This window comes from Aquarana catesbeiana, linkage group LG05 (assembly GCF_042186555.1).
Source record: "Aquarana catesbeiana isolate 2022-GZ linkage group LG05, ASM4218655v1, whole genome shotgun sequence".
Classification (NCBI taxonomy): domain Eukaryota; kingdom Metazoa; phylum Chordata; class Amphibia; order Anura; family Ranidae; genus Aquarana; species Aquarana catesbeiana.
The window spans coordinates 250,372,226-250,389,655 of NC_133328.1; the positions used below are offsets into that span (position 1 = coordinate 250,372,226).

Sequence of the window (17,430 nt, forward strand, 5' to 3'; positions counted from 1 at the left end):
CAGTACATTGTAAAAGATAATTGTTATGAACATGTAACATTAACAAATCACAGTTTAATATTTTTTTTCAAAATACATACTAAAAAGCAGAATAACGCTTACCTAATGCTACTCATACTGCCAGTTTCTGATCCAAGTTTGCATCTTTCTAGCTGGCTGGCAACAATCTGACGTTCAGCTTCAAGTTCTCGAGTAAGTCTTTCAAACTGCAACTCCTAGCAAATCAAAAAACAAGCACATGCATGATTACAAATACAATAATTGACAAGTAAATATAACATTTTACAACAGCCAAGTCGTGTTAACAGTTAGTTAATATATGGTAAAGCCGGCCAAAGGTGGTTCAAATCTTGGCCGGTGAGATTCAAACCATCTATAGGCAGCATGTATGTACCCAAGTCGATCGATGAGATTGACTTGGGTACAACCACAGCATGTTGGATTTTTGGCCTCCATTATTGCCAGTGCTATATCCGCTAGCAATAGTCACTGTGTTCTCCCAGAAGTGACGGCTAACCGCGATAAAAGCTGACTGGAGGAAAAGCACACCCCCCCTCCAGATAGGCAGAAACACTGCAGATATATGTACCCAGCTCAAATTTCATGAATCAGGTTTACATCCACTTTAACTACTTCAGCCCCGGAAGGATTTACCCACTTCCTGACCAGGCCATTTTTTGCAATAAATCACTTCGTTGATTTAACTGACAATTGTGTGGTCGTGCAACGCTGTACCCAAACAAAATTGATGTCCTATTTTTCCCACAAATAGAAGTAGCGGGGACACATTTTTGATGAAACTTAATGTTAAGGTTATATCTTATCCTCTGGGCGCCATTTGGCGGCCAAAGTGCAGAAGGACTGAATCTTTATTTTCTTTTCGCTTTTCAAGTTGACCTGGAAGTGTTTGTTTATATCTGGACATTAACTTGACCTGCCCACAATGCTCAGTGACTCCCATAATCCCCAGGGAACAGAACTGCATTGTGGGAAGCCTATAAAAGGGCTGGGAGTGGCCATCTTAGGTCGCTTGGACACGCATGGCCAGCCTGGGAGGATCTGTGTGAGGTCTCCAGCACAGTGCGGCCTACCTCCACGAAACATTGATCCGAGCAGCTGCATTGTGACATCCCACAGAGTTAGACTGACGACAGGGCAAGACTGGGAAGGAACCAGAGGAGCTTGTCGTAGTCATCTGGGAGTTCCGGAGCGTCTTGAGGACAGGAGCGGAACATCGCAGCATTGCCGGCCGGCTGGAGGAAGAACCTTGCACATCAAAGTGGAGTCTCCTGACAACATTGTCCTGGTTGGGTGAGAGGGCTAAGGCCCACAAGTTTCTTGATGCGCTTTCATACATCAGTTTACACAAGACAGAGTTGCTGGGACCTGTAGTCCCACAAGCAAAATCAAGAGGATTCAACACTAAGTCACTGCATCAAAGTTAGTTATAGCTCTGCTGCATCAGGACTTTGCTTTATATATCAGGTTACTTTGTTAAGGAATCATTAACCCTTGGATTACAAAATTACCTTGTTGCTAGCAGAAGAAAAGAAGATAAAGAAGGACTGTTAAATAACACATAAGGCCTTGGGTTATTTTACTATATCAGGGTGGTGTGATATTATAGGAGGGAGCTCCTTAGTGTTGTATTATACTTGATCAAGTTAGTCATTTGATTTAGTGCAGCCTTAAGCGCGCAGGAAATAGGACAGTGCTTAGAGTGAGATACACTCACTCTGAGGTTATCTTATTTACTTTGTTATACCTCTCATATATTATTTTAGACATTATACACCTGTACTGTACCTTTGTAATATAAAGTTTAGTTGTCTGTCAGACTATGTTGGTCTGACAGTACAACCTTTTAGTTTAAACCTTTTACAACAACTACAGTAAATACGGTTATTATTTAAGTACAACTGTGTGATTGCTGTTTTTTCCTCTTCATCACCAGCCAAGAGGTGGGTAAGGTAACTACAAACAGGTATATTATATTGAGTATTGTGGATTTGCCTTTAAGACTTTGGCTTGACTGCACATTATCACACCACAGCTGTGTCAGGGGAACTGAGATATTCAAGGGGGTATAAAGCAGAGTACAGGCCCAAATAAATCAGCAGCTCCTTCAGGGGTCCATGCTACACATGGGGACGTCGTCCGGGATTACTGTTACTCTGCAAACAAGCCCATCCCCTTGGCACCAGTATGGACCCGTCCACTGTGGTTCAGTGGTGCGCAGCAGAAGGCGCCCGCTCAGAAGCGAGCGTAGCGATTGAGCTCCCTGGTGAGGCCTGGGGAAAAAAGAACAGATCAGTCAAATTGTAAAGACATTATCCCCAGATAGAAAAGCATGGGTGATTGCCATCAAGCCAGATGAAGAGACTTCCCGTACTTATGCACTGTTGGAGTGGAGAGAGGGAGTACCGAAGAGCTTCAGGGGCGGAAGTGTACAGATGGGAAACAAAACAAGATTTTACATAGTACACCCAAAAGTCTCAGATGGGGATCCCATCAGTGCTCCCCACTGGGACACAACTATAGGAACGATCCCTCCTCCGGCGCCCTGGCCATGATCGGGCCAGAACTCCTTGCAGCTTTGGGAGACTTTGTGTCAAAGTGCCAGAGGAACAACACAGTATGCATAGAAGCTGGGTACAGGAAGCTGAGAATTTTTTCAGGAGAACAGCCTGTGGCGGCTGGAGAAGAGGAATTTGATGTATGGATAGAGCAGGCCATGCAGGCTCTGGAAGAGTGGGAACTGCCAGAAGCCCAAAAGAAACAGCGCATCAGTGAAAGTCTGCGAGGAGCTGCTGCAGAGGCTGTCAGGAACCTGAGGTTCAGTAATACCACCTGTACAGCCTACGATTACTTGGCTATGCTACAAGAGGCGTTCGGGCGGCTGGAAAAGGCAGCCGATTTAATCTACCAGTTTGAACATACCCTCCAACGCCAAGGTGAACACCTTTCTGAATATATCAGACGACTAAATAAGATGTTATACCAGATTGTGTTGAAGAAAGGGATGAGGCCCTCTGCCATAGACCAAGCTCGAATACAATGCAAATCCTCAAGGGGGCTCTACGTTCTGATCCAGTTTGGCTCTATTCGAAAACCTCAGTGGGTGCCATATCACTCAAATACCCTGATCTCATCAGAGTGGTAAGGGATGAAGAAGCCATGTTAGATGATCAGCAAGCGACTGTTCCCCCAGCCTATGCATCTCTAGTTGAAGCAAGGCCTGTGAGGGCAGTGGAACAAGACTCTGAAATTGCCACTTTGAAATATCAAATGGCACAAGTGATAGAGATGATGACCACATTAATGGCAAAATTCTCTGAGGTAACCACAGAAGGAGAGACCGTGGCCAGAGTACCTCAGAGTAAATCCACTGGCTCGAACCAGAAGTCAGTGTGCGATGAAGTCTGTTTCAATTGTGGAGGAACCGGACATTATCGGCGAGTGTGCCCAAGTCCAGTGAAGCCTGAGGCATTATGTCAGAAGCAGGCGGGTGACTTCAGAGGGCCCCGGTGAAGGAGTCAACCAGGTGCCCTGTTGTGTCAGCTAACTCCAAAAAACACAATGAAGTAAAGAGACCACAGGAGGGGTCGAAATGCACAGGGAAGGCTCCCGTGATCATCCCGAAGCAACCCAGCACCTCATCTTTTCCCACCCAGACTACTAAAAGAGGAGGAGTTAATGCACGCCAGACCCAGAGGGTCACACGGAAGCCACTCGGAACTCGAAGCCCCGTAAGAAAGGAGTGCAGGTCAAAGTCACTAAATGGGTCAAACCGGCTACCCCCATTAAATTACCACCCAGACTGGTAGGACCTTCTCCCGTTGTTCCCATTCAGGTGGAGGGAATCTACACCAGAGGTCTCCTGGATACTGGGGCTCAAGTGATTCTCCTTCATAGGGACTTCTATGACAAGTACCTTGCACACCTGCCACTGCAAAAGTTAGAAGAGCTACAAATATGGGGTATTGGGACTCATAGCTTTCCCTATGATGGCTACCTACCCATCAGACTTACCTTCGACCCGAGTTTGGCAGGAAGGGCCGAAACCTTCGACACCTTGGCAGTGGTGTGTCCTCGCCCTCCGAGGACTGATGGAAGTTCCCTCATTATTGGGACCAACACTGATCTGGTGAGAAGACTGCTCACACCACTTGTGCAGGGTAAGAGCACTTCAGCCAAGAGTGTGCACCCCATGTTAACACAGGTGTACCAAGATCTTGTGCAGGAACAGAAGGCCCCACCCGAAGTAGTGGGAAAAATCTGGCGTCTAGACAAGAGTGAAAAGCTGGTCCAACCCGGTGAAGTAGTCTGCCTAAAAGCCTCTGTCAAGCTAAGTTCGAGACAGCCCGGTCCCTTCATCGTCCTTGAGACGGGCAGGCAGGGAGAAGACAAGGGCCTTGAAGACATCCCTGAAGTGTTGTCGACTAAGGCGCTGAAGAGAAGTAAAGGAAGAGTCTTGGTCAGTGTTTGCAACACAACAGCCTTGCCTATGAAGGTGCCTGCCAGAGTGTTGCTGGGGCAGGTCAGTCAAACAACCCCAGTCTCACTGTATGGTATCATGGGAGAACAAGACGGAGAGATTCCCTCAGAAGAGTTCTACCCAAAGAACACATTTCTTACCCCTGCCTGGATGTAGAGAGAGAAGAATCAGCTGTTGAGATGGAGGACTTCCTTCTCAAAAAGTGAGTTCGATGGGGGGCTTGCAAAGAGTGGCGAACACAAAATCTGCCTAGAAGAAGACAACCCCTTCCGGGAGAGGGTAAGGCGGATCCCGCTGGGAGATCTGGAAGACCTACGGGAACAGCTAGCTGAGCTGAAGAGGACGGGGATTATTCGAGAGTCCCGGAGTCCATATGCCTCTCCCATAGTGGTTGTCAGGAAAAAGAATGGCTCTTTGCGATTATGTATTGATTACAGGACACTGAATCGGAGGACCATCCCAGATCAGTACACCACACCTCGAATAGAGGATGCCCTACAGAGTTTAACAGGAGCAAAGTGGTTCAGTGTACTAGATCTCAAGAGTGGGTACTATCAAATCCCCATGTGCCCTGAAGATAGAGAGAAGACTGCTTTTATCACCCCTGTAGGGTTCTTCGAATTTAATCGAATGCCTCAAGGTCTGTCTGGAGCCCCGGCAACCTTTCAGCGATTAATGGAGAAGACAGTGGGTTACATGAACCTGATCGAGGTGTTGGTCTATTTAGACGATGTCATAGTGTTTGGCAGAACACTGGAACACGAAGAGCGGCTGGAGAAGGTCTTGGAGACTTCATGACGAAGGCCTGAAGCTCTTCTTGGAGAAGTGTCATTTCTACCAACCCTCGGTGAACTACTTGGGACACATCGTATCTGCTGAAGGAGTGGCAACAGACCCGCAGAAATTGGAGGCCATTACCTCCTGGCCTAGATCAACTAACGTGATTGAACTTAGATCCTTTCTAGGATTCTGTTCTTATTACAGACGGTTTGTGGAAGGGTTTGCTAAGATAGCCCACCCACTCACCCGAGCTGTTGAAGAATCAAGAAGGAATTGGCTCAGATTCAGAAGGTTTGGGGAAGCCAAAAGAAGGCCCCAGAAAGAAGAACGAGTCCATCCAAGAAGAATGGACTTCACAGTGTGAAGAGGCTTTCAGACAGTTGAAATGGAGCCTTACCACTGCTCCGGTTCTAGCCTACGCAGACCCTACTAAATCCTATGAATTGCATGTGGATGCCAGCCAAGACGGCTGGGCGGAGTGCTTTACCAGGAGAATAATGGACAACAAAGGCCCATAGCCTATGTGAGCAGAAGTCTAGTTCCCGCTGAGCAGAACTACCCCACTCACAAATTGGAATTCCTGGCCTTAAAATGGGCTGTGGTAGACAAACTCAAGGATTACTTGTATGGTGCAGAGTTTGTGGTTAAGACAGACAATAACCCACTCACTTACCTACTTACCACAGCAAAGTTGGATGCTACAGGCCATAGGTGGTTGGCTGCACTTTCAGCGTTCACATTCAGCTTGAAATACAGACCAGGAATAGGAAATAGAGATGCAGATGCATTATCAAGATGACCTCACTGTTCCCAGGGTCAAGAAGAATGGACTCAGCTCACCCAAGAAGGAGTGAGGGTCCTTTGTGATGGAGCACAATGGCAAAGTAAAGGTGGGGCTAGAGCTGAAGTAGTGGGAGTGTCCGCTGCCAGGGTACCCAAGTGTTACTGTAATGTTGCTCAAATTGCAGAGGAAGGTTTACCAAAGCTGTCCAGGAGGGATCTTCGATTAGACCAACAGGGAAACCCAATTTGTAGCCTGGCACTGAAGGCTTTGGAGGGAGAAAACCCTGACCTACTTCTCAAGAGCACTGAAAAGGCAGCTCGAGTCCTACACAAAGAGTGGGATTGGCTACAGCTGAAACAAGGGGTGGTCTACCGAAGGGGCCCCTCTGACAGTGGCAAAGAAAAGCGGCAACTGTTCTTACCGGAGAAATACAGAGAGAGGGCATTGATCGCTCTACATGACCATCACGGCCATATGGGAGCAGAAAGGACTTTCCAAGCTGGTATAGGAGACAGGTTCTACTGGCCCTATATGAGAACTGAAGTGGAGGGCTATTGTCACTCATGTCTTCGATGTATACAGAGGAAGACCTTACCTCAGAAAGCTGCCCCAATGGGCCATTTGGAGAGCCAAGGATCGATGGAGTTGGTCTGTATAGATTTCCTGTGTGTGGAATCTGACTTAAGTGGAAAAGGGAACATTCTTGTAGTGACAGATCACTTCACCCGATATGCCCAAGCTTACCCCACTAAAGATCAACAAGCCTTTACAGTGGTGAAAGTTTTGGTAGAGAAGTTCTTTGTCCATTATGGTCTGCCACAGCGAATTCATTCCGATCAAGGGAGAGATTTCGAAAGTACCCTGATTCAAAAGTTGTTGGATCTTTTAGGTATTCGTAAATCTAGAACACTCCATACCATCCACAGGGTGATCCTCAACCAGAGAGATTTAACAGGACTCTTTTAAATATGTTGGGAACCCTGACATCAGAGCAGAAACCACACTGGAGCAGGCACATCACTGCACTAGTACATGCATATAACAGTACAAATTGTGATGTAACAGGGTATTCCCCCTACCGACTAATGTTTGGAAGAGAAGCTAGACTACCAGTGGACTTGGCCTTTGGAACCAGTCTGGATCATACCTCAGCGATTTCTCACAAAGGATATGTGGATAGGTTGAGCAAGAGTTTGAAGACCGCTTATGAAAAAGCTCAAGTCACATCAGAGTGCAGAGGATCCAGAAACAAAAAGAACTTTGATCTCAAAGTGAGGGTTCAAGATTTGCAACCTGGCGACCAGGTCCTGTTAAGGAATCTGGGTATACCGGGAAAGCACAAGCTGGCGGACAGATGGAAGTCACAGCCCTTCATTATATGTAAACGACTCCCAGGGCTTCCAGTATATGAGATTCGGCCAGAAGAAGGTTCTGGGCCAATAAAGACTTGGCATCGTAATCACCTCCTACCTCTAACAGAAGCAGTTAGGATAAGTCCAGAGGCAGATCTACCCTCTACATCTAATGCTGTGCCTCAGCCAGTGACTAGGTCTCAGCCTGGATCCACAATCACTGAGGATGACGAGGGTGAGGAGATGGAGATAAGTTGGCTGTGGCCGTCTGAAACACCAGAAGTTGAAGCGGGTGTTTCACCTCAGCCAAGAAGTGGAAATGAAGGGACTTTTAGACCTGACGCCCCAGAATTTGTGTCGCTGTCTGAATACCCTGAGGAAAACTTGTCTCTCACTGGCATTGTTGGAGAGGAGTCTGAAATGGAGGAAGGCAATAATTGCCCAGAAGTGGTGATTATATCTGAAGACAGATCAACAGGAGGCCTAGAGGAGTCTCAAATTCCTCTACTGCGAACAGACACTGAGAACTTTTCTGTTGGTGTCGAGTCAGGAAGATAAAGGAATTGACGAAAATGCCAATTTGCCTGAGACGCCAAAAGTACAGAGAACAAAGAGTGATTCACCCACCAAGAAGGTTAACTTATAATACTTTGGGTGAATGCTCCGAAGAGTCTCAAATTACTGCCAGAAGAAATGTTGAGATGCCTGGCCTTTCTATTGAGTCAGAAAGAAGCAACCCCATCTTGCCCCTTGACACAGTTGTACCGGACACGATGGTGTTAGCTATGGGTACACAGAGCAGTCTCCCATCACAAGATAATTGGTGGGAGGCTCCTCTGTCAAGGTTGTGTTGTAAACTGAGCCACTTAAGCTTGGATTCTGATCAATAAAATGTGACTTGTTTATTATCCTACTAACATGTTTTCTCCGCATGTAACTGATGGCATGTAACAGGCAAACAAATGTTTAATGGAACAAGATTCTACACCTCTTTGGGGACCAAAGAGTTCAAGCAGGGGGAGTGTGTAGCGGGGACACATTTCTGATGAAACTTAATGTTATATCTTATCCTCTGGCGCCATCTGGCGGCCAAAGTGCAAAAGGACTGAATCTTTATTTTCTTTTCGCTTTTCAAGTTGACCTGGAAGTTTTTGTTTGTTTATATCTGGACATTTACTTGACCTGCCCACAATGCTCAGTGACTCCCACCATCCCCAGGGAACAGAACTGCATTGTGGGAAGCCTATAAAAGGGCTGGGAGTGGCCATCTTAGGTCGCTTGGACACGCATGGCCAGCCTGGGAGGATCTGTGTGAGTTCTCCAGCACGGTGCGGCCTACCTCCACGAAACATTGATCCGAGCAGCGGCATTGTGACATACCACAGAGTTAGACTAATGACTGGGAAGGAACCAGAGGAGCTTGTCGTAGTCATCTGGGAGTTCCGGAGCGTCTTGAGGACAGGAGCGGAACATCGCCAGCATTGCCGGACGGCCGGAGGAAGAACCTTGCACATCAGAGCGGAGTCTCCTGACAACATTGTCCTGGTTGGGTGAGAGGGCTAAGGCCCACAATTTTCTTGACGCACTTTAATACATCAGTTTACACAAGACAGAGTTGCTGGGACCTGTAGTCCCACAAGCAAAATCAAGAGGATTCAACACTAAGTCACTGCATCAAAGTTAGTTATAGCTCTGCTGCATCAGGACTTTGCTTTATATATCAGGTTACTTTGTTAAGGAATCATTAATCCTTGGATTACAAAACTACCTTGTTGCTAGCAGAAGAAAAGAAGATAAAGAAGGACTGTTAAGTAACACATAAGGCCTTGGGTTATTTTACTATATCAGGGTGGTGTGATATTATAGGAGGGAGCTCCCTAGTGTTGTATTATACTTGATCAAGTTAGTCATTTGATTTAGTACAGCCTTAAGCGCACAGGAAATAGGACAGTGCTTAGCGTGAGATACACTCACGCTGAGGTTATCCTATTTACTTTGTTATACCTCTCATATATTATTTTAGACATTATATACCTATATTGTACCTTTGTAATATAAAGTTTAGTTGTCTGTCAGACTATGTTGGTCTGACAGTACAACCTTTGTAGTTTAAACCTTTTACAACAACTACAGTAAATACGGTTATTTTTTTAAGTACAACTGTGTGATTGCTGTTTTTTCCTCTTCATCACCAGCCAAAAGGAGGGTAAGGTAACTACAAACAGGTATATTATATTGAGTATTGTGGATTTGCCTTTAAGACTTTGGCTTGACTGCACATTATCACACCACAGCTGTGTCAGGGGGACTGAGATATTCAAGGGGGTATAAAGCAGAGCACGGCCCCAAATAAATCAGCTCCTTCGGGGGTCCGTGCTACATAGAGCTTTCTTTTGGTGGTATTTGATCACCTCTGTTTTTATTTTTTTGCGCGATAAACACAAAAAAGTGTGCCAGTTTTGAAAAAAAAAATCATTTTTTACTTTCTGCTATAAAATATTTTTAAAAAAAAAATGTAAAAAAAAACAATTTTTGGTAAAAAAAAAAAAAAAATCATAATAAGTGTATATTGATTGGTTTGTGCATTTTTTTTTTTTTTACTTTTTTTTTACTAGTAATGGCGGCAAACAGTGTTTTTTAGTGGGACTGCGACATTGCGGCAGACAGATCGGACACCTAACTGACATTTTTTACACTTTTTTGGGAACCAGTGACATTACAGTAATCAGTGCTAAAAATATGCACTGTTATTGTACTAATGACACCGGCAGGGAAGGGGTTAACATCAGGGGCGATCAAGGGGTTAAATGTGTTTCCTCACTGTGTGTTCTAACTGTATGGGGGACTGTGTGACTGGGGAAACACACAGATCTGTCTTCCTGCTTAGCAGAAAGACCAGATCTGTGTGATCTTCCCTGCCAGAACGGAGATTTGCCTTGTTTACACAGGCAGATCCCCGTTCTGTCACTGCGGGGAACAATTGCGGGTCAACGGTGAACATAGAGTCCACCGGACCCGCCGATTGGCTCCTCTGCTGGCCAATGGGAGCACACGCACCCACAAATCGCCATGAACGAGCCAACGTACACCTACGGCCACATTGCCACAGTATAAATTCGGTGGCTGGTCCTTAAGTGGTTAATTTTTAAATGGACCTATAAGTGAAACCTTGTCAATACTTGCTGTGTGTGACTTACCAGACAATAAAAGCCAAAAAAGAGGATGTTTGACTGGGGTTGCCACCTGTCCAGCATTCACCCGGACAGACCGGGTTTTGAATCGTTCAGGTTTCAGTCCACATGAAACCCGGATGCATTATTTAGAGTGGACTGTGGCTTCTGTGACCTTTCTGTCACACCTGGACAGGAGGGGCAGCATTTCCAAAAACAGATTGGCTGTATTTTTCTCCTGCAGCACCAGAAGGCCAGCTTCCCCTCCTTTTCCTCCTGCCTGCAAAAAATACAGTTCCAGGTGTCCAGGTTCCACTTTTTTCTGCTGCCCAGGCCCCCCCCTCCCCTTTGCAATGCTGCTGGCTTCCCTCTTCTCCTCTCTCGCCAGCAGCTGTGGTGGGATGTTTCAGGATGGAGAGCACAGGGAGGGGCCAATACATGTAATTTACCAGCCTTTTCCTTTTCTGAATGAACACAGTGAGTGATCAGTACAAATAATTTCACTAAACTATGTTTACTATGCTTCAATTTGTGAATGAACAGAAAGCTGCTCAGAACAGAGCACTTCCCATCCATTCACTGTCCAGTGCAGCTGAGGCTGCAGAGAAAGGGACTAAAAATCTCTGTCCTCAGTCCCTTTGTCTGTCTTAAAAGTGAGACTTTGGAGGTCTGTTTAGACCTCTGATATTTCACCAAAGCCCCCCAACCAGTCTGTTAAACAAATTGTGTAAAATAATAAAAATAAAAAACTACTGGCACCGTCCATCTGCCCCAATGACACCAACCTCTGATCTACCGACACCCTCCTCTGCCTGGACTGACAAAGTCCAGTGCCCTACTGACACCATCCACTGTCCTACCGATACCGTCCACACACCGTACACTGCCCTATTGACATTGGCCTTGGGGTAAAACTTTATGAAGGATGAGGAATGGCTCCCTAAAAGAGAGACCCCAACTCAGACAAGTCTAAGGGACGTGATCCCGACCAAAAATGCCACTTTGGAGGAGAGGCCATGATTACATAATTACATAGTTATTTGGGTTAAAAAAGACACAAACCCATCTACTTTAACCAAAAAAAAAAAAAAAAAGTAAACAGATGATCCAGAGGAAAGCAAAAAAAAAAAAAAAACCTATAAAAAACATGGGACAATTTGCTCCAGCAGGGCGAAAATTATTTTTCTTCCTGATCCCCCAGAAGGCAATTAGATATTCCCTGAGTCAACAGTTCCTGCTTTTATCACCTATAAATCTTAACATTCAGTTATACTTTGTGCATGTGGGAATACATTCAGTGCTTTTTTAAAAGAATCTAGCTGGCCAGAATCTAGGACTATAGTTCCCCTGATGACCTTTGTTTCAAAAAGCTAGGGCACCACCTCTGGGTCTTCCTTTGTACAATAGTAGTACTAGTCTCTTCAACCCATCACCTCAATTCATATTACTACTTTGACAGACTCTGATCTTCATTGGCCCCATTACTTCTAATACTATGTGCGCGTATAATTTGTATGCCTCCCAGGGAAGTGGTGCTGCTTGTTTTTTTTACCAAGTCAGCCCCTGTTCACCTTCCTAACATCATAACATATACTAAAGTACCAGCCCCATCTACCAATACTTACACCCCTGGTGAAGCTTATCGTTACATGATTTGATTTTGTATCAGTTGAGACCATTGTAGCCATATTTCCACCATTTGCCTCACTAGGGACCTTGCTGTAACTTTTGGATCTAAAGCAGTTACACCCAAAAGTGGAACTTCCGCTTTAAGGCCTACTCCCCGGGCTACTGTTTGTGAAACTGAGCTTTTTGGGTGGGGGTGTGAGTAGGTACCCGATTTTGACAGGTACCTGCTCCCACTTCCGTTCACCTTGATGGCCCAGAGGACTTAAGGACCAGTCACAGAGCGCAGCGCCACTCGCGCATGCGCAGTGGGCTCCCGGCTGAGAAGCCGAAATCTGTCACAGCCAGGTGCCCATAGTAGGAAAAAACGGGGGGGGGGGGGGGGGGCGCCAACCTGAGTAGTACTAAAATGATGACTTTAACAGGATAAGATTAAAAACACTTACAAGATGATAGAAGATGCATGCTCGTCAAAGTAAAGTGCAGTCCTGGCATTCCACATGGCTCTGTGGGTCCCACCGCTGTTCCGGATAGCTGGAAAGGATTGAGCAGCTAGCTGGAATGGATCACAGTGTTTCTCCAGGAGCAAAGGAACCAAGCAGCTCCACACAGACCAGCATGGACCGTGGAACAGGAAGTGATGTCACCGGCGCCTGATTTGACCTAGGCAGGGCTGGAATCTGGTCAATCAGAGCTGCAGTGAAGAAAGGTTACGTGCTCGGAGCTGACTGCTCCTTCTGTGGCCAATAGAAGGAGCAGTCAGCTCCGAGCACGTAGCCTTTCATCACTGCAGCCCTGATTGACAAGATTCCAGCCCTGCCAAGGTCCAATCAGACGCCAGTGACATCACTTCCTGTTCCACGGTCCATGCTGGTTTGTGTGGAGCTGCTTGGTTCCTTTGCTCCTGGAGAAACACTGTGATCCATTCCAGCCAGCTGCTCAATCCTTTCCAGCTATCCGGAACAGCGGTGGGACCCACAGAGCCATGTGGAATGCCAAGACTGCACTTTACTTTGACGAGCATGCATCTTCTATCATCTTGTAAGTGTTTTTAATCTTATCCTTTTACAGTCATCATTTTAATACTACACTTAGGTCGGCGCCTCCCACCCCTGTTTTTTCCTTACATGTCTTGCAGAGGTCTGGACAAACTCTGAAGGATGGCTGCCTTCCTCTTTAACCCTTAATACCCCTTTCTATGGATACATCACCATCCAGCTATTACAGCCACAGACTATAACCCCAAGGATTAGTCCATCTGGAGCGCCAGATAAACACTGACTATACTGCTAGGTGCCCATAGTAGAGATGCCGGTGCCGCCAAGGGAGGACACAGGGAGAACACAGCTGCAGAGAGTGCACCGCTGGATCATGGGACAGGTGAGTAGGTTTATTAAAAGTCAGCAGCTACAGTTTTTGTAGCTGCTAAAACAAACAAATGACTGGAACTCCACTTTAAATGCTAAATATTATGTTTGTTACCTGACTGGTTAAGTTTGTATTTGCAGTCATTGGTGATTACTAGAGGTCGACCGATATGGGTTTTTCTCTGGCCGATACTGATGCCGATATTTAGAAATCTTGGTGGCCGATGGCCAATATGTGATGCCGATTTTTTGGGGCCGATATATTAGGCCGATTTTTTTTTTTTTTTTCTTTTTCTTTTTTTTCCCCCTTCATCTCATAAAATCTAACAGTTAGACCCCTTTCACACTAAACAAAACAAACCTCCAATCAGTTCACTTGTATGTAGAATTTAGAAAAAAAAAAAAAAACTATATCATAAATATTAAATATACAAAACTTTTGTACGAAAAAAAATGGGCTAACTTTACTGCTTAGTTTTTTATTTTATTAATGTATTTTTTTTTTTTAAAAATTGCGTTTGAAAGACCGCTGCGCAAATACCGTGTGACATAAAATATTGCAACAATTCGCTATTTTATTCCCTAGGGTCTCTGCTAAAAAAATATATATAATGTTTGGGGGTTCTAAGTGATTTTCTAGCAGAAAATACAGGATATTTACTTGTAAGCAACAAGTGTCAGAAAAGATTTAGTCTTTAAATGGTTAAACTGGGAGCTTCTACACACAGAATTTAGTTCATTCATAAGTGTAAACATTGTATCCTTCAGGTTCTTTTTATCAGATTTGGCAGGCTGCCCAGGGAGCAGAGAAGTCGCTTCACAGAAGATTTCAGGCAACTTGCACTGACTTCTATTACAGAAGTCATTTGCAAGTCGCGTTGAAGTTATATCGGCCTTTTTTATCAGCACAATCGGCCGATGCCGATTAAGTAAAAAACACCAAATATCGGCCGATATATCAGCCGGCCGATATATCGGTCGACCTCTAGTGATTACTTTCCATTTCATTGCTTCTCTGGACCCCCACTCTAAACATTTATCCAGTCTGGCTGTCCGCTTAGCACCGCACCTCATGCTAGGTACATTTTGTGCTTTTTGTTTGTGTTCACACCTTACATTAACATTTTGTATTTTGTCTCCCCGTGCTCCCTTGTTCTTTAATCCCTGTTATCTTTTTTTTCTATCCTGTTCTTTTCCTTTTACACCATTCTATCATGGCGCAAACATTTTCAGCTCCACGACTGCTGAACATATGTTCATATAATGTAAAGGGCCTCAATAATGCATCCAAGGTGGGGGCAAATCCTTTACCAACTACATAATTACAAAATCAACATACTGTAGCAATGTATCAAAAGACACTTTTATGCTGAACCTCTTCCCACTTGCTAAAGCAGATACTTTTCTAAATGGTTTCACAGTGTTAACCCACTACAGAAGGCCAAATGAGTGTCAACTGCATTCCACAAAACTCTTTAGCTGACTCCTCAGGGAGGTTTGTGTTTATAAAATTTACTTTATGAAGCACTAAATTCACCATCTGCAATTTTTACCTCCTCTGGAACAAAAACTACAAATTACAAACTGGCAGTTCCATCCTTTCCGGCAGGGACAGTACCTAATCTACACAAGCTGGATGTACCAAGTGTCTAAAATGCCTACCTTCAAGCCGCTACCTAGGTAAAATCCTCTGGAAGGCGGTTTGTATTACATCAGGCAAGTTCAGAGGAGGATGCTACAGCAAATCTTGCCATCTTGGTTTTGCTGTAGCATCCTCCTCAGAACTTGCCTTATATAAGGGATAGCGGCTCATTCAGCTAGGTTCATTCTTAGGTCTTTAAAAATCGGGGCAGCACATGCAAAATGTCTACAGAGACATTTGCAAAGCGGTAGGTTGGTTGCCGCAGTGAACCTGCCTCAGATGCTACAGGGAAGATCCAAGGGCTCATATGCCAGTGGACTTTGGCAGAGTGTTGGTCCATGTCCAATGCAATAAAGTTTGATTATACATTTTAGCCCTCCCTGTTTAGCTTATTTATCACATATATGCTGTCATTTTGGTATCAGAAAAATAGATAATTGTATCAAATACTTACCTTAATTTTCCTTTCCTGATGCCAATCCATGGCAGCATACGAATCCTCCCTTTTTTAATCTTGTTATTTTTACAGAGAATAGGGGAGGTTGCTCTAGCTTTCCTTTTATAGATTTAAACAGGTCCTGTGGGTGGGTATAGGGGCGGAGCTATATCACATGTATGCTGGCATGGATTGGTTTCAGGTAAGGAATATTTACAGTAAGTATTGGATACAATTTTCTGTTTTTTTGGTCATCTGTGTCCTATTGGAGAGGTTTCCCATCATTTCCTGTCCCATAGCCAAAACAGCAAGTGAGAGGAAAAGCCTGCAAATTAAGGGAATATCTTGGGGACCCCCAGGTCACCAGAAGAGGCCGGAGTGACAGCTAGTTAAAAGTACTTGAGTGCTGTTTGTAGAGTAAATGGGCAACAGTTCTATAGCCGTGGTTACAAAACCCTGGTGAAGTGTAAGTCTGAAATTCCGAGGTTCCCAAGCAAGCTCCCTCTCAGTAACCATCCCGGCCCATGCCACACCAAAAGGAGAACATAATCCCAAAAAAGTGACGTGGCAGGACAATGGGTCTTCGAAGCAAATCCAATAAAGCTAGTGGGTATTCTTGCTGGCCCTAGCCACAATACAGTTTCATGCGAATGTGGCTAGGACCCTGTGAAGTGCTGATGGAGTGCCCAGGCTAGATAGAAGCCTGGATGGCCATAAAAGTCCATAGTGACCAGCTCCTTCTGGATAACTTGAAACAACAGTAAAACAGTTCTCCGGGCAATGGTTCTCCTGAAGCCCCCTGTTTGTGACAATACTCCCCCCCCCTGTTCCATAGTCGGCAGATCTGGTTAGATCCAATAACGGTCAGTTTGGGGTTGTACGGGAGCTATACTACAATCAAAGGTCGGTTTGCTGGGAAAGTCCATCAGTGTTGCCGTTTTGTCATCCTGGCCTGTACTGCACAGTAAAGTTGTAGGGCTACAGGGCAAGACTCCACCACAATAAGCGTCCATTGTCCCCGGAGACTAGATTCGACTAGATCAAGGGGTTGTGGTCAGTTAGCACCGTGAAGGATTGTGCATAAAGATACAGCTAAAGTTTTTTCAGGGTCACACCAGTGCCAAACCTTCTTCCACCCCTGCATACCCCACCTCCCGACGTAGCAGCTTGTGACCGATGTAGGCAACAGGGTGCTCACTGCTGTGGGATCCCACTTGGCTTAGCACTGTTCCCAACCCAAAGGTATAGGCATCTGTATGGACACAAAATTGTTTGTTTGGGTCAGGAGCAGTGAAGGCAGAATTTAAAGTGTTTTTCAGCCGCTGGAAAGCATTCTCTCACTCTGGGGACCACAGGACCTGATGGGGAAGATCCTTTCTGGTCAAGTCAGACAGGGGTTTAGCCATTGTGCTAAAGGATACAAACCTCCTATAGTGCCTAGGAACTCCAAAACGTGGGTTTTGTCCGGGGTGGGCCAGTTGGCAACAGCCTCTACCTTTAGCTGGATTGGGGCGCTGTTGCCCACAGCCCCACCCGATGCCCGAGGTACTGAACCTCAGACATTCCTATGCTGCATTTTTCTAGCTTTATGTTTAGTCCCACAGCCTTGATGCGGGCTAACACGGTACCCAGGTGGAGCAGATGTTTCTCCCAGGTATCGTTGTAGATTGCAATGTCATCCAAGTATGCACAGGCATAATCCTGGAAGCCATCAAGGAGTCGATCTACCATCTTCTGCAACATCAACGGAGCATTCTTCATCCCAAACGGCATGA

The 17,430-nt window shown here is 45.3% G+C and overlaps 1 protein-coding gene across 8 annotated transcripts in view; it reads right to left on the minus strand.

Moving 5' to 3' along the window:
- CTNND2 (catenin delta 2) overlaps nt 1-17,430 on the minus strand; it is a 1,213,609-nt gene that overhangs the window by 1,013,088 nt on the left and 183,091 nt on the right. For all 8 annotated transcript variants that reach the window (XM_073630701.1, XM_073630699.1, XM_073630697.1 and 5 more), the window contains one exon: nt 103-215. In XM_073630701.1, coding sequence (XP_073486802.1) covers nt 103-215 — 113 coding nt within the window. The remainder of the gene's footprint in view (nt 1-102; nt 216-17,430) is intronic.